General features: G+C 37.2%; 1 protein-coding gene and 1 pseudogene across 1 annotated transcript in view; both read left to right on the top strand.

The window, feature by feature from the left end:
• Positions 1–24,802, top strand: part of Hsd17b12 (hydroxysteroid 17-beta dehydrogenase 12) — a 149,881-nt gene that overhangs the window by 73,079 nt on the left and 52,000 nt on the right. Inside the window, exon 4 of the mRNA XM_076847071.2 lies at positions 19,679–19,786. Coding sequence (XP_076703186.1) covers positions 19,679–19,786 — 108 coding nt within the window. The remainder of the gene's footprint in view (positions 1–19,678; positions 19,787–24,802) is intronic.
• LOC143392124 (protein FRG1 pseudogene) lies at positions 40–10,450 on the top strand (annotated as a pseudogene).

Here is a 24,802-nt window from a genome sequence, read left to right on the forward strand (position 1 = left end):
GGCACAGCATTCCTGTCCAGAAAACTGTCAGCTGGAGGCATGCCCAGCTGTCCTTTAGATGGGGTGTGGTATGTCCTGTTTGCCACAGTTCCTCTCCTCTCGCACAGTATGGGCCTGTATACTTTTAGCATCCCTCACTTAGTTGACCGACTTGGCCCTGAGAACACTGGAATTTGTAACCTCTATTACCCTTCGAGGTCTCTTGGCGTTGCGGCACATGTAATGAGAAGTTGGACTTTGTTTGTAATAGCATTGTAGACTATTTGCAAGACATGTAGACCATTTTATCTCGTGGGTTTGCTTATTTTCAGTGAAATATATTTCTCCTAGTAGGGTATGTTTGTACTTTATATTCTCCATTAATTTTACTTTTGTCTCATAATAGAACCATACTTATAAATGAGAATACTAAAAACAATATAAATTTAAAACATAGGATAACCAGAAATACATATGTGTAGGTTTTGGTGAGTGATCAGGGTGAAGTAATTACACTGTACTTCTTTGTTCTCCCCAGAGGTAACTAGCATCATATTTTTAAAAAATATATATATTTTTTTAGTTGTAGATGGACAAGTACCTTTATTTTGTTTATTTTATATGGTGCTGAGGATTGAACCCAGAGCCCCGCATGTGCTAGACAAATGCTTTACTGCTAAGCTACAACCTCAGCCCCTGACATCATATTTTTTTTAAAAGAAATAAAGGTATTTAATTTTTTTTTTTTTTTTTAGTTTTTGATAGAGCTTTATTTATTTATACGTGGTGCTGAGAATCAAACTTAGTGCCTCACACATGCCAGGCAAGTGTGCTCCCACTGAGCCACAGCCTCATCCCATAATTTTATTATTATCATTTAATTTTGACTTATTTGAACTTTATATAAATTACATGATACAATGTTATAGGTTTGTGTGTGTGTGTATATATATATGTGTGTTTTAGTTTTGGCTTCTTCAACTCTAACTGTGAAATTCATCCATATATTTACATGTAATGGTAGTTCATTTATTTTATTTTGCTATATGAATATACCACAGTTTAGTTACTTGTTAATGGACATTTGAATTGCCCCTAGTTTGGGGCCATTATTAGTAACACTACTTTGAATAATCATGTACATGTTTTTTGAATTCTTGAAACAAACCAATAGTCTCTTTCTCACACACAAGACATTGCTGTTTCTTTTAGGTTCTTTGACAAAGAGGTATCAAAGACAATGATTAAGATCATTCTGCAAATACTATAACAGACTCTGGATTAGCACCTAGACCTTCATTCATTATGTGTGCTGTCATCTTAAAAACAAAACAAGACAATAAACATCTAACAAGACTGCAAGGGCTGGGGATGTAGTTTAGTGACATGCTAGTGTCCTGGTTCCAATCCCCAGCACAAAAACAAACAAAAGCAACAACAACAAATACAACCCAAAACCAGGTTGAGACCACAGATCTCTTTTTATTTTCAAGTCTTAACTTTAGGTATTCTTTATGAACATAAACACATTTGCATACATATTTCAAATACTGAACATCTAACTTTTCATTTAACTGCTTTTAAAAATTGTCAACTGTATAACTAAAAGAACAAATAAAAAATGTAAAAGAAAAAAATTGTCAATGTACAAAGTTTTTAAAATTTGTTTACCTGGAAATTTCCTTTGTTTTGGCATGGTTCCAAGTGGTGGCATGGTTCCTCATTATTAGTGAGGAGACTCAAAGTACATTTAAAGATTGTTAATGATGATGGAGACTAAATATGCAGCAAATTACTTCATTAATTGGAAAATAAGCTATCTTTAACTTACCCTTCTTCTCGCTCCTGTTTTATCTGAAAGTTCATTCTTGAAAATGTCATAGAACAAGTGTGTGTTTGTATAAATTGACTCGTACTATCTTAAAGAGATCATGAATTAGAATATTTTTGTATTTTTGGCATCGACTTCTTTCCATCACCCATTCACACACACAGTACTGAAACTAATTGAATTTTCTCCTGGCATAGTTACAAGATAACTTCTGATGGAGGGCTTAATGTTACTTAAACCATCATTTTACATAGCAACATTGCCTCTGGGATTTTTATGCAATGCAGCTGTTTATGGTAGAGGAAGGAAATTAAGTACCGATATACAGAATTTTAGGAATATTAATATATTTTAAAAGCAAGTAAAATGTCCATGTGTTAGGTTGTGGTCCTGTGTGAATGGAGAATAAATCCTTTTAAATTAAACAGAGAGCATCATGGGAATGTGGTCTGTTTCTACTCTTTTTGTGAAAGGTTTTTTTTTGTTTGTTTGAGTTGATAGGTTCTTATGAATGATTTTGGATGGAAAAAGAAAGCTTTTGAAAATATCCAGAATTTCTTGAAAAATATTTTATGGAGAAGATTTCATTTTACTCAATTTAAAAAATATTTTGTAGTCTATTTATTTTTCCAGATAGACTTGTTAAAAGAACAGAAAAATTGAACAAAAGGTGCAGAGATTCCCCATATATCTGATGCTCCCATACACAAACAGCCTCCCCCCTTATCAAAATCTGGCCTAAGAATGGCACATTGGTTATGACCCATGAACCTATATTGACACATCCTTATCACTTAAAGTCCATAATGCAATGTAAGTTTTTTATGGTCTTGGAAAGAATAAATTTGGATCTCTAATTTTTGTTGTATATATACTGCTTGTAAAGTGTTTCTCTTAGATGTCTATATCTGGATTTCTTAGCATATCTTCCTTTGATGTTTTAAAAGTGCAAAGAAAGTATGTATTTTTTACCTTTTTATTCATTTTTAAAAGTTTTCATTATGTCTTTAAAAATATGTTTTATTATATATGAGTTTCTTTTCTGTTCCTCTGTTGTATACTGGCCCTAGACTGAAAGGGATCCATTTAGATCCTGTGTCGTATAGGTGTATTCTCACAGAAACTAGGCAGTTGATAGAAATGAACCAGGTGGCCTGCAGTGGGTGAGGCAAGAGTGAGTGTTGAGGCCTGGAGAACCAAGGAGCTTGTGCCCAAGTAGAGGGTCACACTGTTTAGGGCTCATTAACCTATGGCCCATTGTTTTGATCAACTCATTATTTCTATGATGATTAAATGTGTTAGGGATTATTATAAACATTTTCCTAGATATCAACTCATTTAATCCTCAACCCTTTGAGATTGGTACATATATTGTTCCCATTTGAGAGATGATACAAGGACTTACAAGTATAATAGATGTCATTCCACATTATCCAGTGAATTTACAGATACAATTAAGTTCTCTAATCAGCTGGCTTTGGATGATTCAGAAGAAAGATTAGTTAATGGTGGTTCTGACCTAATCAGGGGAGCCCTTTGGTCCTTGATCTTTATGTCCAAGTCAGAAAGCTTACTGTGCCCGTACTGTGCCCTGTTAGGTTCAAAAGGGAACTCTTAAAATATTGTCAAGAATTTAGGAAGAGTCATATAAATTTGTGGATCTTGAAACCTGATTTTGTCAGAGGGAATGTATCTTTCAGGATGAACTTGCAGGAAACCAAATTTAATTTGCTGATAAAATTAGATGCCAACCAGAAGAACAGGATCCTAATTAGAATAAGTTATACTCCATATGTATAATATGTCAAAATACACTCTACTGTCACGTATGTCTAAGAAGAACAAATTAAAATTGAATGCCAAACTTTTTTTTCTGTTTAAAAAAAAGTTTTGTTTTATCAAAAACTGGTGCAGATCCCTTTTGACAGCTATACAAGGGAAGCCAAAATAAAACCAGAAGCTTCCTTCACGAACATGCCATCTCTACCAGAGTTTCTTGTTTGTGGACATCGCTTGAAGAGAGCCTGGTACCTGTTGCCATGGCAGGAGCCCTCTGTCCCCTCATCAGCACTTTCCTTCATTATGTGTTCTACTGTCTGCACCCATGATCTCTTCATAGTCCTTGAAGTCCTGGAAGTCAAGTGTTTTTTTGTTTTTTTTTTTTTTTTAACCAGGGATTGAACTTGGGGGCTTTGAACACTGAGCTGCATCCCCAGCCCTATTTTGTATTTTATTTTGAGACAGGGTCTCACTGAGTTGCTTAGTGACTCAGTTTTGCTGAGGCTGGCTTTGAACTCTAGACCCTCCTATTTCAGCCTCCTGAGCTTCTGGAATTATAGGCATGCACCACTGTGCCTGGCTATTTTTTTCTTTTAAAATTACAAAATACTAATTGCTTTCTGAAGTTAATCAGACTATTAACTCAAATTATGCAGAACTATAAAAATTGAAAGTTGATCCCCTTTGCTATACCCAAGCCACAAACACATAAATACCTTTTAAACTGCCCATTCTACTTCTAGAAATTTTTCCTAGAGAAAAGTTTGCTTAACTGCACAAAGATTTGTGTACAGATTGTTCAAGACAATATTGTTTACAGTAGACAAAAAATGGGAGCCTAAGTGTCTGTCCTTGACTCCCTCTTATTTCCCCTTCTTGAGCAGAGACTGGGCATGGAACTAACCCTCACTGGAGTTAGTAAGAACTGCTATATTGCTCTGTGTCACCAGACCATCTTATACATGGGCAGAGAGTCCTTCTATACCTTGATGTGGATGATTAGAACTACAGCCCACGTGATTTATCACCTGTCTTGACCATAGTCACAGGGCTTAAAATTGGTTACTAGCATCCACACATATTATTGAAAGCTTTGGCTAAGTATAGATCTTTAGTAAATTGCTCAAAATCTCTCCTTCATACCTTCATGCTTTTGTTGCTTGTGGGGCTCTTTTCCTGAATTCGTTGTGAGACCTTTCTCCAAGGTGGTCTTCATTTGACTACATGTGGCCTTCCTTGGCTTATGATTTATTATGCATACTTTATTTGTGCATGTTTTGTTTCTCTTTGGTGTCTTTGCCCTGGGGAAGTCTAAATAGTACCTATAACTCCTTCTGGTCAAAGTGTGCTTTTAGCTTTGGTAGTGGAAAATGTAAACATTCTGCAGTTTCCCCCATTGTTTTGTCTCTGTCCCCAGCCCCCCATAAAATGTTGGAGACTTATAAAATTTCCTCTGAATTTACCAACTTCACCCTTTGTTTCTCCTAACTTGCCTTGATGCATTTTCCTCCTTCAGTACAATGAATTCTACTTTAAATTTTTTTTTAGTATTTATTTCTTAGTTGTAGTTGCATATAATACTTTTATTTTATTTATTTACTTTTATGTGGTGCTGAGGATCGAAACCAGGGCCTCACATGTGCTAGGTGAGCACTCTACCACTGAACCACAATCCCAGCTCCATGAATTCTACTTTTTATCTGTGCCCACTCAGTTTGACTGATTAAGTAATTTTTGTGTGTGTATTTATGGATTAAGCAGTGGAGTGGCACATTTTCAAGAGAGAAGATGGCAACTGGTTACAATAGGGGTCTGAGTTTTATAGGGTTCAATGAGATTTAATCGGATGTGGCTCAAGCGGTAGCGCGCTGGCCTAGCATGCGTGCGGCCCGGGTTCGATCCTCAGCACCACATACAAAAAAAACAAACAAAGATGTTGTGTCCACCGAGAACTAAAAAAAAAAATCATAGCAGAGTGTGTCCAGGAACAGTGTAGAAGGGGAAGTAGAAGGGCAATTCGTGAAGGTCCCGAGCCCATTGTTTTCCTCCTCTCCCTGAGACTGGTAGTCCTCCTTTTCTCCCTGGGGGTTGTTATTTTTCATTTCTCCCTGGGGGTTGTTTTCCGTATCCTTCAGGGAACATGTCAAAAAGACACAAATGCTAGCTTGAAGGGACTCCCACTAACCAAGTCTAGACAAATTGAGCACTAAAATTAAAATGATGGGAACAAGTTATAATGCATTGAACAAGATAGGAAATCATGAGCTCATACTGATAATGGTAAATAAATGAATTAAAATTTTGATGAGGAATGAGATTTTATACAGTCTCAAAGTACTTTCTCACAAATGCCAAAATATGTTTTAATTAAAAAGGTGAAAACCAGAAAGTTTACAGTGGAGGAGCTTGGCAAACACCACCTTAATAAGGAATCAAGTTTTCCTCATCAATAATGGGACAAAACAAAATTCTTTGCCACCCAAAAGGATACAAAGAGAAACACAGCATAACTTCTATGATGCTCCTGCCAAAGGAGCATCACCTAAATCTAATTATAAGGAAACATAAACACCCACATTGAGGGACACTGAAGTGTAATTGGTCTGTAACCTTCAACATTGTCAAGGACATGAAGTTCAAAAAGAGATGGTAAGTCTGCTCCAGGTGGAAAGAAGCTGAACAGAACAGCAGCGGCATGCATCCGGCTACTCTGTGTCGGATGCTTTTGCTGTAGAGGACGTTATTGGGCCAGTTGGTGAATATCGAACCGGCTTTGAAGATGTGAAAATTATAACGTATCAATGTTAATCTCTTGATTTTGATGATTATATTATTTAGGATATATTATTTAATAGGAGACTGTTTTGTCATAAATATATATGAAAGCAGCTTCTCAACCTTTTTGATCTCAGAACCTCTTCATAGTAACTCTTTTCTGTACTAGGGAATGAACCCAGGGGCACTTTTACCACTGAGCTACATCCCTAGCCCTTTTTTTACTTTTTTAGAGATGAATGTCTCACAAGTTGCTTAGAGCTTCACTAAACTGCTGAGGCTGGCCTTGAACTTGTGATCCTCCAGCTTCAGTCTCCCCTGCCGCTGGGATTACAGGTGTGCACCACCACATCTGGCAGCTCTTTCCTTTTTTTTTAAACAATTTTATGACATACATTTGTGTGAAACATCTAAAATGTGTGTATCTCCAGAGGGGAGAGAGAGAATGGAAATTGGTGATTACAGGTAGGGAACTTAGGAACTTAGGGGAACAACTGCTTAGTGAATATTGAGTCTTTTGGGGGCAGTGGAAATGTTTTGGAACTAGAGGTGGTGGTTGTTCAATATTGGGAATGTACAAAATGCCACTGATTTGTTCACTTTAAAATGGTTAATTTTGCACTGGGGATGTGACTCAGTGGTAGAGTGCTTGCCTAGAAGGTACAAGGCTCTGGGTTCCATACAGTAACTCTTGAAAATTATGGGGGACTCCAAAGAGCTTTGGTTTATGTCAAATACAGATATCAGTGTTTATTTTCTCATAAACTCAAGTGGAGAAATTTTTTAAATAATTATTTTAAAATAACAGCAATGAGTCTATTACATGTTAGCAACACATTTTTTTTTTGAGGAAAATAACTATATTTTGAAACTATTTAGTAAGAATAATGTCATTGCTATACATTTTTTGAAATTTCTCTAATATCTTGCTTAAGAAAAGAGTTGGGTTTGCATATCTACTTTTGCAGTATGTTAATTTGGTTGAAGAACAAGAAGAAAATCTGACTTTATATAGATACATAGTTAGAAAAGAGAAAAGCATTTTATAGCCTCTTCAGATAATTATGGATATTCTTTTGATAAATCAGAACTCTGAAATCATATCAGTGAGTTTTTTATATTCAGATATATTAAAATGCATTGACCCATCTCAAACTTTGAATAGGACTCGTCCATCAGGATGTTATAATTATGCTTTGGAAAATATTGGTTCCTGAGATTTATTGATTTTTCCAAATGTTGATACATTACACTACAGAATAGTGGTTTTAAAATTTTTTGTTTGTTCTTTTTAGTTATACATGACAGTAGGGTGTATTTTCACGTTATCAAACATACATGGAGTTCAACTCCCATTCTTGTGGTTGTACATGATGTGGAGTTACACTGGTTGTGTATTCATAGATGAACACAGAAAAGTTATTTCCGATTCATTTTACTGTCTTTCCTGTTCCCCTCCTCCTCCCATCCCTTCATTCCCCTATTCCCCTTTTTCTAATCCAGTGTAGCTCTCAATCTAATCAGAAGTCTTTTTTTTTCAAATTCAGGGTGGTGGATGAAAGTTTTCCAGGACTCCAGTTTTCATTTAAAATTTGAAATTTATCATGGACACCAGAATACTGTTGCTTATTTTTCTTGAAGTGACAGGTGCCACTTCATTTTGGAGACTATGTTTGCCAAATCTATAAGCGTAGTTTTTCTGTAAGTTACTATTTCAAGTAAAATGATGTTGCTTGGAGAAAAGGGGACTCAGGACTCATTTGTAAAAATGTTTTTCCTCAAGGCAGCCATTATATTAGGTATATAGGAAAATGTGCAGGCTCTCTGCTTTGTCACATAGAACATTAAAAAGTTGTGCTTTCAAGAGTAAAGATTTAATAAAATTAATTCTACTACTTCATTAGGGAACTCTCTTAAATGAAACTGACTTGTTTTCTTTCTTATGCAATGTGAAGAATACTGTGACTTCCAATACCTCTAGGTGCTACTACTTTGATTCATGTTAAGATTCTAGCAGGGTTGGGGATGTGGCTCAAGCGGTAGCGCGCTTGCCTGGCATGCGTGCGGCCCAGGTTCGATCCTCAGCACCACATACAAACAAAGATGTTGTGTCCGCCAATAACTAAGAAATAAATATTAAAAAAAATTCTCTCTCTCTCTCTCACTCTCTCTTTAAAAAAAAAAAAAAAAAAAGATTCTAGCAGTTTTACCCACCATTGCTTTTGCCAGCACAGGAAAGAAGGCAAAGAATGTCTTAATGTTTCTCACTTTCAGGGACTCTCAGTGGTCAGGGAGCAATACATTAAAGTATTTTTGAGTGTTGGGTAGCATATCAGCAGTTTTAATCTAAGGCTTCATGGAGAAGAGTTACTAGCATAATGTTTGTAACTTTCTTTGAGACTACTTAAAAAAAATTTTAAAAATACTTAAATGAAGACCTTTCAAATTGGAAATGGACATTTATGAAAATAATTCAAATAGCAAATTTCATTAATATACTGGTTAGTCTTGTGCAGCTTAAATGACCTCATGTTATTTATAGAGTTCTTGACATGTAGTTGATGCTAAGTAATTAGTAATTGTTACTACTGTTTTGTTGGTAGAATATTAACTGCAATATGTTAGAATATTAACCTACATGTGTTATGTGGTGCCACTGTCTTAGGATCAGGATGACTTGTATTAGATTCTTATTCTTTGTTCTAAGAATACTGAAGTACAAGATTGTATGTCAACCAGCTTTGCTTTTATTTTGGTTTAGTATGTGAAAACTATGCTCTTTCAACAATTTAAATGAAAAGGGATGTTTTTCTGTGTTGAACAGAATGATGACTCTGTTCTTGGCATGTTGTTTAACTATATTAACCTTAAAATGTTAATTGCAATGGATACTCATTCAAATACCTGACATTGAGCTTCCCAACAGTAACCAGAGGTAGATTTCCATATTTGAAAGTCAGTGTTGTGTTAATGCAGAGGGTAGTCCGAGGGATGTGTTACACTATCACAGTTCCTAAGTTCTTTGGGAGTCCTTACTTTGAATCCATTTTTGTTTCTTCTGTGTTTCTCTTCTGTCAAGCACTTTGTCCTAAGCAAGCTTCCACCTATCTGTATAGAAGAACCATGGCCAAATATTCCCTATGTGAAGTCCATCAAGCTCATGCTCAAGGGAATGAAGGTAAAAATAAGAAGAAAAAGATCAAAGATAAGAAGAGGATGAAGAAGCCCAACTTGATGTTGAAATCTGGTGGATAATGTCCAACTTTAGTGAAATTTCAGGAACTATCACATTGAAATGGATAAAGGAACCCATATCCATGCACTGGACAATGGGAGCACTACATAAAGAGTTGATGAGGGGTCTTCCAGAGCAACTTGGTGCTGTCAAATTGTCAGTTGGATTCTGGAATTGCCTTAAATCTGGATATAGGAATTACCTTGGCATAAATTCAGATGGGCTGGTTGTTGGTTGTTCAGTTACAATTGAACCAAGAGAACAATGGGAACTGGACTTTTAAGATGAGAAAGTAGCTTTATTGGCTTCAAATAGTTGCTTTATTCGATGCAGCAAAGCAGGAGATGTAGAAGCAAAAAGTAAAACAGCAGGAGAAGAAGAAATGGTAAAGATTAAGTCCCATGCTGAAAGGGAAACCAAGAAAAAAGATGACATCCCAGAAGACAAAGGAAATATGAAACAATATGAAATCAACTATGTAAAAAAAATTTCAGGCCCTGCTCAGTGTGATATTCCTGTAATCCCAGAGCTCATGAGGCTAAGGCAGGAGGATTGCAGCAAGTTCAAAGTCAGCTTCCGCCATTTAGGGAGGCCCTAAGCAACTTATCAAGACCCTGTCTCAAAATAAAAAGGGCTGGGGGTGTGGCTTAGTCCTTAAGTGCCTCTGGGTTCAATCCTCAGTACCAAATAAATAAATAAATAAATATTTAAAAAAAAAATCAGAGGTTCTAAGACCACAAAATAAGTAAAGAGGATGATACAGTTCTAAATTGGCTTAGAAAGATGGATTTTTATGTGAGACACTTCTGGACAGGAGAGGCAAATTGAAAGCTGATAGATACTGCAAATGACCAGGGGAACCCCTCCCCCAAACACACACCTTTTGTTTTTTTCTGAATAAATCATTCATTGGCAATAAATAAATAGCTGATATTTAATTTGTATGGTTTTGATTATTTTTTTCTCAAGTTTCTTTAATATATAAGCAACTGTTAATAATCTTTTTCTTTCTTTCTTTTTAACTTAGTGGTAGATATTGGCCTAGTATGCATGAGGCCCTGGGTTTGATCCCCTGCACTGAAAACAACGACAACAACAACCACACACACACAAAATAAAATAAAAAACCAAAATGACAAATCCAGATTTTGAAAAGAATGCTTTTTTCCTTGGGGTGTTTGTACAAGCAAAGTGACAGGTTAAAATAAAGAGGCTTCTTAAAAGAAAAAAAAAATTAGCTCATTTAGCATTTTTAGAAGAAAGGTATAGTGTGACATTTGACTTCTAATTTTAGTTCTTGTTATGTTTGAAAGAAGAGGGGAGGAGTATTATGGTGGATGACACAGATCTCTTTTTCTTCTAACTTGATTTTGAGCTTACAGCTATCCTGCATGGAAAATTGGTCAGCTCTGGCCCAAATCACATTGGTTATCATTTTATTTTTCAAGCCAACAAAGAGACATAAGATGCCTCAAGAAAAGACTCACTCTACTCAAAAAAAAAAAAAAAAAAAGGAACACATTTTACTATATGATAAAAAATGCTGAGATACACTCACAAGAACATTGCTTGATACGTAAATCCAGGAAGACTGTTTCCCCCTAAGATGTGATAGTGTGTTAACCAGATTTCTAAAGCAAATGGATGAACCCTTATTCCCGTCTCTCCCTGAAGCTGTGTATCTAATCAGTGTAAATCCGGCTCTGAAGTCTTCCCACACTGGCCTCTTTTCCCTCTGCTGTTTTCCTTGAGCCCTCCTCTCTCAGGGAACTAAAGCAGCTGCTTTGGCCTTTCCCTGCCACCTGTTGCTTTTCTTAACAGGCTGTGGGGCTGTGGATCCTCTACTCTGTCACATCATTTCTGACCTAAAACAAACAAACAAACCCCCCAAAAAGCCTACGTGTGATCTTGGCACTTCCCGGCTTAATAGCCTCTGTTAAGTGCTCACAGCGCACACGATGAAATGTACACTTGTTCCAGGGCCAACTTCTAGGCCTGTGACCTGGGCATTTGTACAGGGCCCTGCACTTAGAAGGGCCCACACTTGGTTCAATGCTCTGCTGTCACTGTCTTGAAGTTCTTTATCACTTTTGAACAAGGAGCCCTGCATTTTTATTTTTCACTGGGTTCCACTAACTATGTAGCCAGTCATGCTTATCGTGGCATGTATAGCCTCTGCCAGCTTCGTCCTACCATGCCTCTTCCGCTTCTCCACGTACACCATCCACAGGGGTTCCTACAACATGCTGTTCCTTTTCTCCAGTTTCTCCTCTGCATGGCTGGTTCCTGCTTTTCCTCAAGATTTCCACCCTAACAGTACATCCTATTTAAAATCCCCCTCTGCAAGCAAAAGGGAGTTCCTTTCTCTTTAATGCTTTGTTCATGTTTATTAGAGCAGCAGTTGGGTTTCCACATATCTCCTTCACCAAAATACGACCAATTTGAGGGAATTAATGATTGTCCTCAGGGTGAAGCCTGGCATGCGGGCACTGCTTAGTATGTGTTTCTTGATCAATCAAAATATTTATTGAGTTCCCATAATGTCCCAGGTATTGTTGGCTATAAGTATATAGCAATAAGTAAGAAAAACACAAACCCAGACATAGACCTTTGTAAAACTTGCAGGTTAGTTGCCTAGTTCTAGATGCCCATGCTCTTGAATAAGTGAATGATCACACACTAAGATTTTCAGGTAGTAGTTTAGGATGGGTAATTTTCTGCCTCCTTGACTAGTGGTTTTGGGGGTAGAGTGTTACAAGCTCTGGTTACAGGAATCTTACATTTGGAATCTGTCCTACATTATTTTGTGACCTTAAAGAGAAAGGTGCATGTCACCAGGGTCATGGACTTCCTTCATCAACTCTGAGATGCTGTTGATCTTGGAACAGTGATGTGGCTTGTAACCATTAGTAAAGAAAACTTGCCAATTAAACTGACATGCAGTCAGTTGTAACACATCCTGATCTCAAAGATGAAAAGTGAATAAAAATGTAAAATTCAGAATCACAAAAATGTGATTCAGAGGTTAATCACAAGCAAGTTGAGTCAAAAAAAGACTATTGGACACTAAGAGCAAGGCTTAAAATAGTACATCATGACACTGATTACATGGATGATACTCTAATAAATAAATTACTTTTTAAAATAGAGCTGGAAATTCATGGCCAGCTTTTTTAAAAAAAATGCAACTGATACAAAGGGGTAAGAGTTAACAGGATAGTTAATACCTACAGCATCCCATGCTGTCAAGGAAAACCAACAATGTCAAGCAGCCTGCCGTCACAGGTAGTCCTTATGAGAACTATGTAGGTGGATGTTGTCTCTTATGGTGTATAGGCTAAGAAGCGGAATTCTTTTAAGCTAAAAGGCCTAGAGAAGGGCCCTCCACCAGCAGTCACATGAGCTGGCACTCAAGTCCAGGGCTTCCATCACATCCCGTCTCTTACCAAGAAACTCTGCTTCCATATTACTAGCAATGCCATCTTGGAATCAATATTAGGAAAAGTTTTGTTTATTTCTTTTTTTCTCCTCTCAAAAAAATAAATTCAGATGCTTCTATTGGCAGATCTTTGTTTTCTAAGTACAGAAAATAAACATCCTTATCTGAAAATTTTAAGAGTGGCTTATCCAAGAGTCCACAATTCCTGAACCAAGTGTAGAACTCAGAGCTTTCAAAAGAAGAGAACCTATTCATGCCCTATGACTAGAACAAATTCAAATGGTAGAAGGTTTTTATTTATTGCAGGTGGTTGTTCTAGTTAAAAAGGCTGTCACGAATAAAATATAATAACCTTGGCTTAAAATAAAGAAGTACTTGGTTTGGGATGGAATCCTGATGAGCTGATTAATTTTTTTGGTTTGACTGAAAGTGGGTCTCTTCATATGAGATTAAAATTATCGTGAATATTTTTCAAGGGCAATGTAAAAAAAAATAGACCATTATTTGAGTAGCATCTCTGGTAATTATAATTAAGTGAATCTTTAAAAATGGAGTCAGATGAATTATTCCCTTCCAGGGCACAATCATCTTTCCTCCAAACCACAGAAGGCAGGCATTCTCTGATGGGGAGCATCTCACTCCATGAGATAGTGATGGAAGGATAGATAGGGTAGGGCCTGAGGCTGGAGAGGTTGGGGAGAAAAACATTGGAGAAGGAAAGAAGGGAGAATTTTTTAAAAATGCTTTTTTTTTCTTTTGTTTATTATTTAAAAATTCTTTTTTAAAATTATTATTATAGAGCATTATAATTGTACTTAATAGTTGGCTTCATTTTGGCAAAAGCACACATGCATGGAATCTGGTTTTCTCCATTTCAGTCCCTGGTGCGCCCACCTTTCCTCTATTCTTTTCTCCTCCCATTCTCCTTACTCTGTTCTGCTGATCTTCCTTCTACTTGGGGACTTTTGCTCTCTGTTTATCCCTCAGAGAAAAACATCATCGTGTTTATTTTAAATCTCAAAATAACACAAAACATAATTTTATGCAAAAATGAAGAGTTTGTTTTTTTTAACATGCAAGATATGTGTATAGTTGTAAACTGAACTTAATGAATTTAGGCGTGAGGAGCTGAAATTGTGAGCTCTGACTCCAGCTCTGTTTTCTTAAGGGCCTTTCCCTTCCCCTCTCTTTGGGAGAACTGGGGATATGGAGAATGGCCTGTCCATGACTCACATCCTCCGCCTTCACATCCACGCCCCTGAGTTCAGCTCCAGTAGAACTTTATTCATGAGGCTGGATGGTTTCTAAAGTTTTTACAACTCAAAAATATTTGAGTTTTTGTGAGAATAATAGACAAAAGAAGTGAGTTGTCTGTCTCTCAGTTTATCTTATGCTTTGAAATGACTAGTAGTTTCCTATGTTATATCCTATGTAGACATTTCTTATCAGCATATGGTTTTATTTCTTTTCCTTTTTGGGGGGGACGGTGGGGGTTACCAGGGATTGAACTCGGGGGCACTGGACCCCTGAGCCACATCCCTAACCCTATTTTGTATTTTATTACAGACAGGGTCTCACTGAATTGCCTGGTGCCTTGCTAAATTGCTGAGGCTGGCTTTGAACTCAAAATCCTCCTGCCTTAGCCTCCTGAGCTGCTGGGATCACAGGCGTGTGCCACTGCGCCTGGCCAGCATATTGTTTTATTTCTAAGGGAGGAGTTCAGCAAGTACCAAGAAGGTGGTTTTAATAAATCAGCTGTATTGGTCTAAATGTTTTTACTCATTTATTAGCAGAGAGGCCTTCGGTTTATGCCAGGCATTGTGCTAGGTGCTGGAAATTTAAGAGTGACAAAGATGACAAAGAATGATCACTGTTTGTTAGGAAATTGGGACTCTTTATTTCATACATTATGGCAGGCTTCTAATAGGGTTACATAAAAGGTCTCCAGGAATGTCCCCAAGAGACTAAGGAGCTTTTCCTTGGAGGAAATAGATCATTAAAAAATTGTCCACACAGGCAGCGGCACCACTTGAATCTTAAACAGTGTTACATTATAGGCAAGGTGGGGAAGGGTGACTGCAATAGAATTTTATAATGTTGAAACCTGAAACTTAGGAGAAGTGGCTGTTTATTTGGAGCAGAGGTAGGTAAAGGAGAATCAACATACTCTTTTTGGTTTATATAGCTAGAAAAATTTAAATAATACCCAAATTTATATAGATAAGTCTTGTTTTCTGGCATTTTCACAGTATCCCCAGTCACTTAGGGGAGATATTTGAGGAAAGTTTTTCTGAAGTCTATGAATAGTCTTAGAGGAAGACTGTTAAATTTAAAAGGAGGTGCCAGTTTGTTGAGCAAGTGGAAAAAAAAAAAAAAGGGATGGCCAGAACTAGAAGTTTGTTGAATATCGACACCCCTGGTTATCCGTGACATGTTGAAGTCTGAACATTAGAGAAGCCCACCGAGGCAAGCATATAAAGCAGGGTTATTTAAAAAGAGGGAACACAGACTTCTCCTGCGAGGGAGAAGGGGGCCATAGCTGGTATGCTGGTATCCCAAGAAGCGAGGTGTTCTGCCCTTTTTATATGTCCTAAGATTTCTTTGTTCTCCTGCCTTTCCCCCCCTTATCTTTCTCCTTCTTGCCTATGTGACTAGGCCCAGGAATGCTGGGTGGGAGGGCCCAGGGTGGGAAACTAGTGGGCTGAAGGGGGAAGGGCAGGATGGAGTAGGACACATCAACAACCTTATAGCTCCCCAGTGTGGAGGGGCAGTTCCTGGGACAGGTTACCTTAGCAACAGGTTGGAGCGGGGGCAGGTTCTTGATAAGGGTGGAGGAAGGGCTCTGAAGGAATTCACATTTCAATTCCTCAGGGGACAGTCTTCAACTTCTCAGACTCACCCAAAATTGGCCTCCTTGATTGGACCTGACTTGATTTACCTATCTACACTGACTGCCTGTGTAATTCTGGCTGAGGTGCAATATGATGCTCTTCTGAATGTGTTTATTACCTCTATTGATTTGAACCTAAACCTGTGTTAGTTTTAATATTTAGGGGTGTTTCAGCAGCATCTTGAGACTACTTGTGGGTACAATTCCTTTCCTGTCAATTGCAGACTCTTTGAACTAATTCAGAATACTCTGAGTCTAAAATAGCAATGTGACTGTGGAAATAGAATATCCATGATTATAGGTAATGGAATGGCTTGAGGCTCCACCACTGAGCTACATCCCCAGCTCAGTGGATTCGTTAATTCTGTATGGTCTTTAAGAACTACAGATTTTACTGTCAGACAGTTATACAACATTTGAATAAATAGAGAGCCTAGAGGGAATGCCACATTGTCATTCTTCACAAATTTAATTGAAGTGCTTAATGCAGACCCAATAGAAACAGACTAAACAGATGAGAAAAAGCAGTAAATTTTTGTAAAAGAAGATCAATAAAGGAGACTTCACTATTAGAAATATTAAACCCTGTCTTAAAACTCATACCTAAAATTAATAAGATAATAAACAGACTCTATTTCTGGAATCAGAACCTGGAAGGTACAAGCTGTCCAATGACTTACATCCTCATGGCGATAAGTCATTGACCCACCCCTGGAAGGGCAGGTTCTTGGGTGAAGCAATTCCCAAAGGAATAACACCCCAAAACTGCTGGCTGATCATATTCTCAGAGTTTTGGCAACAAAAGTGTCCTTTCCAGCATTTGAGTGGCTCATATTATGTCTGTTGAAGCCTCCAAATTCTGTTTGTGTACCTTTATCCTGCACACCTGTAGGGTGTTGACTGTATCTTATTACTGCTTCTACTCTGGGAAAAAGACTTACCCAGAGGCTTTGTCATTCTTTGGGCCTTTGTGTGAGCACCCAGAAGCACCCACTCTGAAGGCTTTGATGAAGTGCTCATTCTTCCCTACAGGAGCTGTTGCTGGGTTGGGTCTTGTGAAAAACCTTGCTTGGAAGGCTGTGAAGATGGCATACAGCTTACCCTGTACCATGTGTGCCTGGTGCTTACTAGACCCTTGTGTAGTCAGATCATTGTCCATTAGTCTGACATTCTATTGGGACAATAAGAGGCAGAGTGGTAGGCTGTGGAAAGGGGAAAGATGTGTACCCTTAAATCACTCCCCTAATTCCCAAGGAAGCCACCCATTTTATCCTAAAAGCCAGCCTTTTGGAGTACTTGTCATAATTCTTGTCTGATAGCCTGGGCCCAGAGAGAACTGTTCCTCCTCTTTTCTTACATATGTGTGCTGCTATTTTTGCCCCATACAACTTTATGGTGAGTATGGGGTCAGGTCATGAAAACCTCACAACCCACCAAGGGCCTCGTCAAGAGCATGTACATATTATGATTCTCAGAAAGGAAACAAGGGGAGTTTGTTGGATTCTTCTGAAGAGGCATCTTCAAAATGGTGGTCAAGCAAGGCTTCTCTGAGAAGGTAGCATTTGTTTAAGGACTCAACAGAGACAAGGGATGCAGAAGAGCACTCCAGACAGGGAATAGTAGGTGTCAGCACCCCAAGGGCCTTTGGAGCATATTCTGTGTTTAGAAGTGTGAGCAGCCACCATTGTTGGAACTGGAGAGCAACTGGAGCGGTTGGAGATGGGATCCGAGAAGCATTAGGATGAGACCAAAGACGGCGGCTCTTACTCTGAGTGAGATGGTTTGTGAGGAGGGGACTGATATTATCTGACCTATGTTGAAAAAGGAAAAGGCCCGTAGTCAGAGACAATGAAGAAAAGTAAAGAAGAAAAAAGCAGTGTTGACTGGGCCAGAACAGGACTCTGGGGAATCCATGTATAAATTCAAATTTTTAAACTTCCGAAAAACTTACTCCAGAAATCATTTACTTGTCCTAATGTGAATATAAAGAAAGCTTCCATGGGCATTTATTATTAAATAACATTCTTTCCAAGAGTGTTGGCGAATTGTTTTCAGAAGCATATCTGCACAGGACTACAGTAGTACAAGGACACTCAGCAAGTCCTGTAAGCTCTAGAAGAATGAATCTGACACAGGGATTGTGGGGTTACTTTTATTACTACAGAGAGATTTTCCTGAACCTAACGCCAGTACAAAAAAATACTTTGTTTTTTAAAATAAATAAGTCAATTTATTTTATTTTATACTTGAATAAATTTTTACATACAGCAAAAAGTATCCTTCAGCTTTTTGTTTTGGGTCCCCCCATGTGAATCTTGAGCTGTAATGGAGTTGGTGTTCTTTAGTTACTGGTGGTAAGTTCTCTTGAGTCATTTCTAGTAAGATGTGCTCTGAGCTCTAGTGAAATAACAACTCTGTGCCTAACTCTTCATTATGTAAACACACATATACCTCATATATACTGTAACAGGAAGAATACCTTTAACACCAAACAAGGTATTTTCTTAGTTGATTTTTCTTCTCTTCAATTTATGCATGAATTTTTACCTAGGGTCAATACTTTTCATTGAGTCTGACCAAGAATCTGGTCTCTCCTGAACCAGCTCTTTAGTTTTAGACATAAATCCATTTAGGTCAAGAATGGATACTTCCTATGAGGATTAATCCTGCAAATTCTGTGATGAGCTGACATTGACTTTGACTGAAGAAAGACTTATTTTTGGAAGCAGGATTTTAAAATTAAATCTTTTGAATTTTCAGCAGGTTTCAAAGAATAACATTTGTAAGGAGGGAGGCTGGGGATTGATGGGAAAGGGGGACCCGTGTTTATGGGATTCCTTCTGTTTGTCCACAGATATCACTTCAGCCCCACATTCTAAGCTGGGGGTGGTACTTTCATTTTCACAAGAAGTTGCTGAGGCTCAAGAAGGACATGTGACTGCTTAAAGTCGTTTTGCAAATAAGTTGGAAATAAAATTGGAACCGATGTCTGGGTGACCTCAAAGCCCACTCTCTCTCTTCAAGGGGGCTGACTTGTGAAGGCAGAAGTAAACATTATACATCTTACCTCAGATGAGTTTTTGTTTCTCTAGGGTCTCATTTCTGAAGCTGTTATTTCCTTCAGCTCTGTTTGGACTTTAATAGTCCTGTGCAAAGGAGAACACTGAGGTCTTTCTCATGTCATTTTAGAGATTTATTATTCCGTATTTTGTGTGGTTTTAAAATGTAGTGGCTATTAACCAAGCTCCAAAATTACAATAAGATCATATTCATTTTATTTCCATTTTAATAAGATGGACTTTTTGTTTTAATATATCACTCTTTAAGGTATTTTACGACATAAAGACTTCCTCTTGAAATTATAAAGCATCAATTTGCAATTAAAATCACAAAGCCAGTGATATTTAAAGCGTATATAACATTATGATATGAATCATGTTTTATTATTTGTACATAAGGGTCTAAAAAGTAGTTTTCATTATTGATATTTAAAAGGAGAACTGATTAAGGAACATCAGCGGGCTCTGTGACGACACTGGAATTTTTAATTGCTGAACTATTGTGTTGACTGTATAGCATCTTTTAGATGGTCTCATGATTGCTTAAAATTATCCTGGTCTAAAGTCATATCAGATTGGGAGGAAAAAAGAGAATGAAAGAATAATGCTATCAAATGCTGTAATCTTAATTGCTGTGTATTAATTTTCCCTATCTTTCCTCATTTGTGTGTGTGTTTTGTTTTTTTTCTAGAAGAAAAATTCAAAGTGGAGACAAGGACCATTGCTGTTGACTTTACATCAGAAGATATTTATGATAAAATTAAAACAGACCTGGCGGGTCTTGAAATTGGCATTTTAGGTTTGTATTTTTGCTGCATTTATACTCCTTTGAATTTATTTTTTTACTTTACCTTTGTTTACTCTTTGGATGTTAGATATTCAGAGGTAAAATGACTAGTAAGAAGAAAATTGTTTTATTAATACAATCGATCATCAAATGATAATAGTCTGTGTGTGTTTGACTCTTTATGTTAATTATACATTCCTGGCAATTGCTCAGTTTGGATTATTTTATTCCCAGTTTCATTCTTTATAGATTATAATATAGCTATATCTGAAGAGTCCTTTCAGATGAGTGTGAAGACCCATTTGTAGTTGGGAAATTAGAAAAGTGTTCTTAGCCTTTTATTAATCATTCCTTACCTAGAAACCTTTTTTTGATGTTTTTCTTTCCTGTTTCATCCCCATGAAGGTTTAATACCACAGGTATTCTGAATAGCTATTGTTTTATCCAAAAAAGAATAAAGTTTACACACACACCCCAAATGGAATGTGCTTGGTTTACAGAGATTGCTGATTCACCTATGGTCTCATAAGTGGCACAATGGGGAGTGCATCTTTGGTTTGTTTTTTTTCTAAGTCCACTAGTCTCTTTTATTACACTCTCATGTTAATAAAAACAGATGTATTTGCTGAGATAGTGAACTTTGTTAAGGAGAAGAGTCACCACAAGATATCAAGAGGGGAAATGGTCTTTGATAAGTTCTCCAGCATTCTTCAAGAGTCATTTCTAGAAACAGTATCTCTAGTCTAGAAAAACACTTTATTACTAAATCTCTTTATCCCTCTGCCTAAAGTGGGGGGAACCTGGTAATTATTCTTGTTTTCTTTTTTGAGCTACAAAAGGAAAATAATGAAGAAAAAATAATTTTTACCCTTGTTTTTATTTTTACTTTTTATTTTGAGACAGAGTCTCACCAAATTGCCAAGGCTGACCTTGAACTTTTGATCTGTCTGCCTTACACTCCCAAGTAAAAATTTATGTTTCCTAACATTTCTTTAGTCATAAAGACCTATTCTCCTTTCCTCATCTTACGAAAGAATTGTCTTTTATATAATTTCTAGATAAGATAGTTTTAAAAAATCAGCTACACAAGTGTAGCCTTCCATGGTACACTTGGACTTATGGTTGACCCTGGCTTTGACATGCTATCCTTTCTTAACCCCTGTCTGGTGCATCATACTTCATCATACCCAGTCCTCCCACACACTGCACTCTCACTTATAGGAGAACCAGTAGGTGAAAGATGAATGAAATCACGGGTCTAGTTTTTGCCTTTGTGTTACATGTTCTTCTGAAAATACACATGTTGCTGGAAAGTCTTTTTTTTTTTTTTTTAATTTTAGGTGGACACATATCTTTATTTTATTTTTATGTGATGCTGAGGATCGAACCCAGTGCCCCATGCATGCTAGGCGAGCATTCTACTACTGAGCCACAACCCCAGCCCCAGCTGGAAAGTCTTTTACAAGTTCTTCTATAGCTTAGATCTGTAATACATTAAGCACCACTAAGATATGTAAAAATCTTGACTGTCTTTAAACTTCCAAATTAGCAACCATAACTTACTGGTTAGGATAGATGCTGCCACAGTTTATCCCAACCTCCCTTCAAACCGGTGATGAACTAGGAAATGAAGAAGAATGGCTTAGGCAGGAAAGGGGGTCAAGAATCTACAACGAAAGGAGACTACTTGCTTTGACCTTGTGTTATTGGAGAATGACTTACAATAGAAGTAGTACATTTCATCATAATTGTATTCATTTTAGCTGCTTTTCACTGTGCAATTGTGAAACTATAGATAATCTGCAGATAGGGCTTTTGGGCATCAGATTGGTGCAGGACTGGAGTATTGGACAAGGTACCTTCAGCAGCTCTTTCCTGACCCAGAAAGACTTTGATTTGAGTTTCAGTATGATAACTAAATCTGTTAAGGATGGGAGTGCAGAGCACATGGTTCCCAACCATTTTCCCCTCATTTCTAGAATCTTTAAGACTTGGGTCAGCACATAAGCATTGGCATTTGGACATAAGCACTGATGCTCTCTCGGGCCTCATATTCTAATGCAGCCATCATTCTTGTAGTCCAGCCTCTTAGCAAGTTACTTTGTACTCCTTTTCATTCATTCATAGTCATTAATTAATGAGTCAATGAACTGGAGTTACAACAATGAATAAGGAAAGCTACACTACATTATTTATATAGTATAATATTCTAGAAGGAAGGGCAGGTGTAATAAGAGGATAAAGGGGAAGGGGCAGTTGATTCAGGGAGAGATCATGATGACCTGCCCTATTCAGTGGGATTCCAGAAATATTCAGGAAGTAGATGAAGAGGACTTTGTGAAAGATTGCAGGTGGGATGAAAAAGAGGGAACTCATGGATGACTTCCAAGTTTCTGCGCTTCAGTGTTCACATCAATAATACCATTTACTAAAATGAAGACTCCTGGAAGAGGAGTTTTTATGGGAGTGAGAATCTTTTAAGTTTGGGCTTTCTAGGAGAGCCACAATGGATTGTTAGTGTGATAGTTGGACATGTATGTTTGCAGGTCCAGTTTGGAGATTGATTATCTAAGGGTAGTAATTTCATGGAAGCAGTGAGACTAGGTATCATCATATAGAGAATGTAAAGAGAAAACTGAAGGTAGCTCTTTTGTGTTTCATTTCTTCAATCAAAGCCTGCCAGGAATGGATAGCATGCATGAAGGAGGAAGCTTTTTTTTTCTTCTTTTGCCTCAATTCAGCACTGTTCAACAGAATGATTACACAAGCCACATATATAATTATAGCTTTTCTAGTAACCACATTTTTTAAAAAATAAAATGAAATAGATGTATTTAATTTTTAATAACGTATTTGATTTGAACCTGCTGTAGCCAAAATGTTATCATTTGGACATATAGTCAGTATGAAAAACTTATGAAATATTTTGCGTTCTTTTTTGTAACTAAGTCTTTGAAATTTAGTGTGTATCTTACACTAACAGCACACTGTAGTCCTGACTAGCCACATGCACAGTAGGCATATGTGACAGTTGGCTGCTATGATGGACATCTCAGCTCTTGTTCATCTTGGCTGTCTCTCATCCTCAGTTTTGTGGGAGAGCCATAAATATGATTTCTAGATTTTTTTCCCAGTGCTTTAAAGCAGTGGTTCTCAGCCAAGGGCCTTTTGGCAGTGATCAGCAGCATTTCTCATTTGTCACTAACTTGGGTGGTTCTACTGGCCCCTATTGGGTAAATGTTACGGATGCTGCTGAGCCTCTCACAGCAAATTATTATTGGCCTAAAATATCAGTAGAGCTGAGACTGAGAAACCTAGCTTTAAAGTTACTGTCATTAAACAGTTTGAGGGGCTGTGGGTGTCGCTCAGTGGTAGAGTACTTACCTTGTATTTGCAAGGCCCTGGGTATAGTCTCCAGCACCACAAAGACCCAAAAAAAAAAAAAAAAAAGCCAACCAAAAAACCCAAACAAAACTGGTTCTGATTAAATATTTATACATCTTTAAGTTTTGATTACAGATCAGTAACACAAGTAATTATAGCTAATGTATACATACTCCTTGAAAGAGTATGAAGTGGTACTTTGACGTATTATCTCACAAACTGGGCTGTAAGTTTAGTTTTCTTTCTGCTCTACCACAACTGTCTCTTCAGTCATCCACATTTATTAGGTAAAATATTATACTTACGTTGCATTATAATTTTGAAAACCATATCTGTGAGCAGAATTTTATCTTACTACTTGGTCGTATTCCAATTCTATAGTGTCTTCTCTAGTATGGTCTAATCCTCTAGAATTTGTGAGGGGAGTCTGATGGGCTTTTTTTATTTTTTATTTCCCCCAACTGTACCATTACCTGGATTTCTAGCCCCTTCAACGTATTTCCCCCTCCCTTATCCCCATGTACTCTCACCTCTGCTCCTAAGGTAAAAATCATTTATTCTCCTTCCTCCTCGCTTCTTACAAATCTCACCTTTTATAGATTTCTCTAAGATATTCTATGTATAGGTTAATTTCTAGTAAGACCTAGCAGTCCACACTATACTAAGTCATAAGATTTTTTTCCTACTGAGTATTAATGAAACTAGTAATGATAAAAAGAAAAATAAATGACCAAAATATACTCTATTTGTTTGAAGAGCATTAACCTCCAAACTATAGTCAGTGCTTAATAAAGAAAATTAATATTTTTTGAATTACAAAGGGAAATGCTAAAACCCTTTGTCATGAAAGAAACATTAAGTTTTCAATGAGATAAGTGGAAAGAAAACAGCCATGTATTGTATGAGTTTATCCTGAAAGGTTACCATAATTTGATGAAATTCTAAATGCTTAAGGTGGGATTCTTAATTCTATTATGTTAAAAAAAAAGTAAGCATGTCTTTTTTCAGGCAAATATTAAGAAATACAGACTTAAGAAGCCATAAAACTTCAGCTATTTGGAGAAAATGACATCCTTACATCTTTGAATAAGCAAAAAATTGGTTAACAAAATATGATTGCTATAATGCTTACTTGATCCTCAGGCGAGACTCTCCTCTGTGTTCCAAATTGGTTTGGAGGGCTTTGCACAATACATTGCAGGGAGGCGAAATTTACCAAGGCCAAAGGAGTAGCCTTGGATTTGAAATATGCCACAAACAGTACTTTTTTTCAAATTCCACTACTGTGGCTTTTTTAACTTTGTAAAGGTGAGATTCTTTATTCTGGAAGGAGAAAGAAAGATCCTCTTAGAAAAATATAGTTACTTAGTTTGTGATTCAAATTTTAAAAGCTCCTATAACTTTAGTCAAGCTTTTAATGCACGCTAGACAAGAATTTTCTCAAATGTTCTGAAGGTCCTTTCCACCTAGAGTGTCACGGTTTATGTCAGTTGACAAATTGAGAGTATGAGTGAGTATCAGATGATCTGTGTTGTCATCCTGGCCAAGTGTGTTCAGAACTATATGTCGACCATTGACTTGCTTCTGCCTGCACGCATGGCCCATGATTTTAAGAGGCCCCACTTTGACAACAATAATATGTAT

The sequence above is a fragment of the Callospermophilus lateralis genome, chromosome 2 (genome assembly GCF_048772815.1).
Source record: "Callospermophilus lateralis isolate mCalLat2 chromosome 2, mCalLat2.hap1, whole genome shotgun sequence".
NCBI lineage: Eukaryota > Metazoa > Chordata > Mammalia > Rodentia > Sciuridae > Callospermophilus > Callospermophilus lateralis.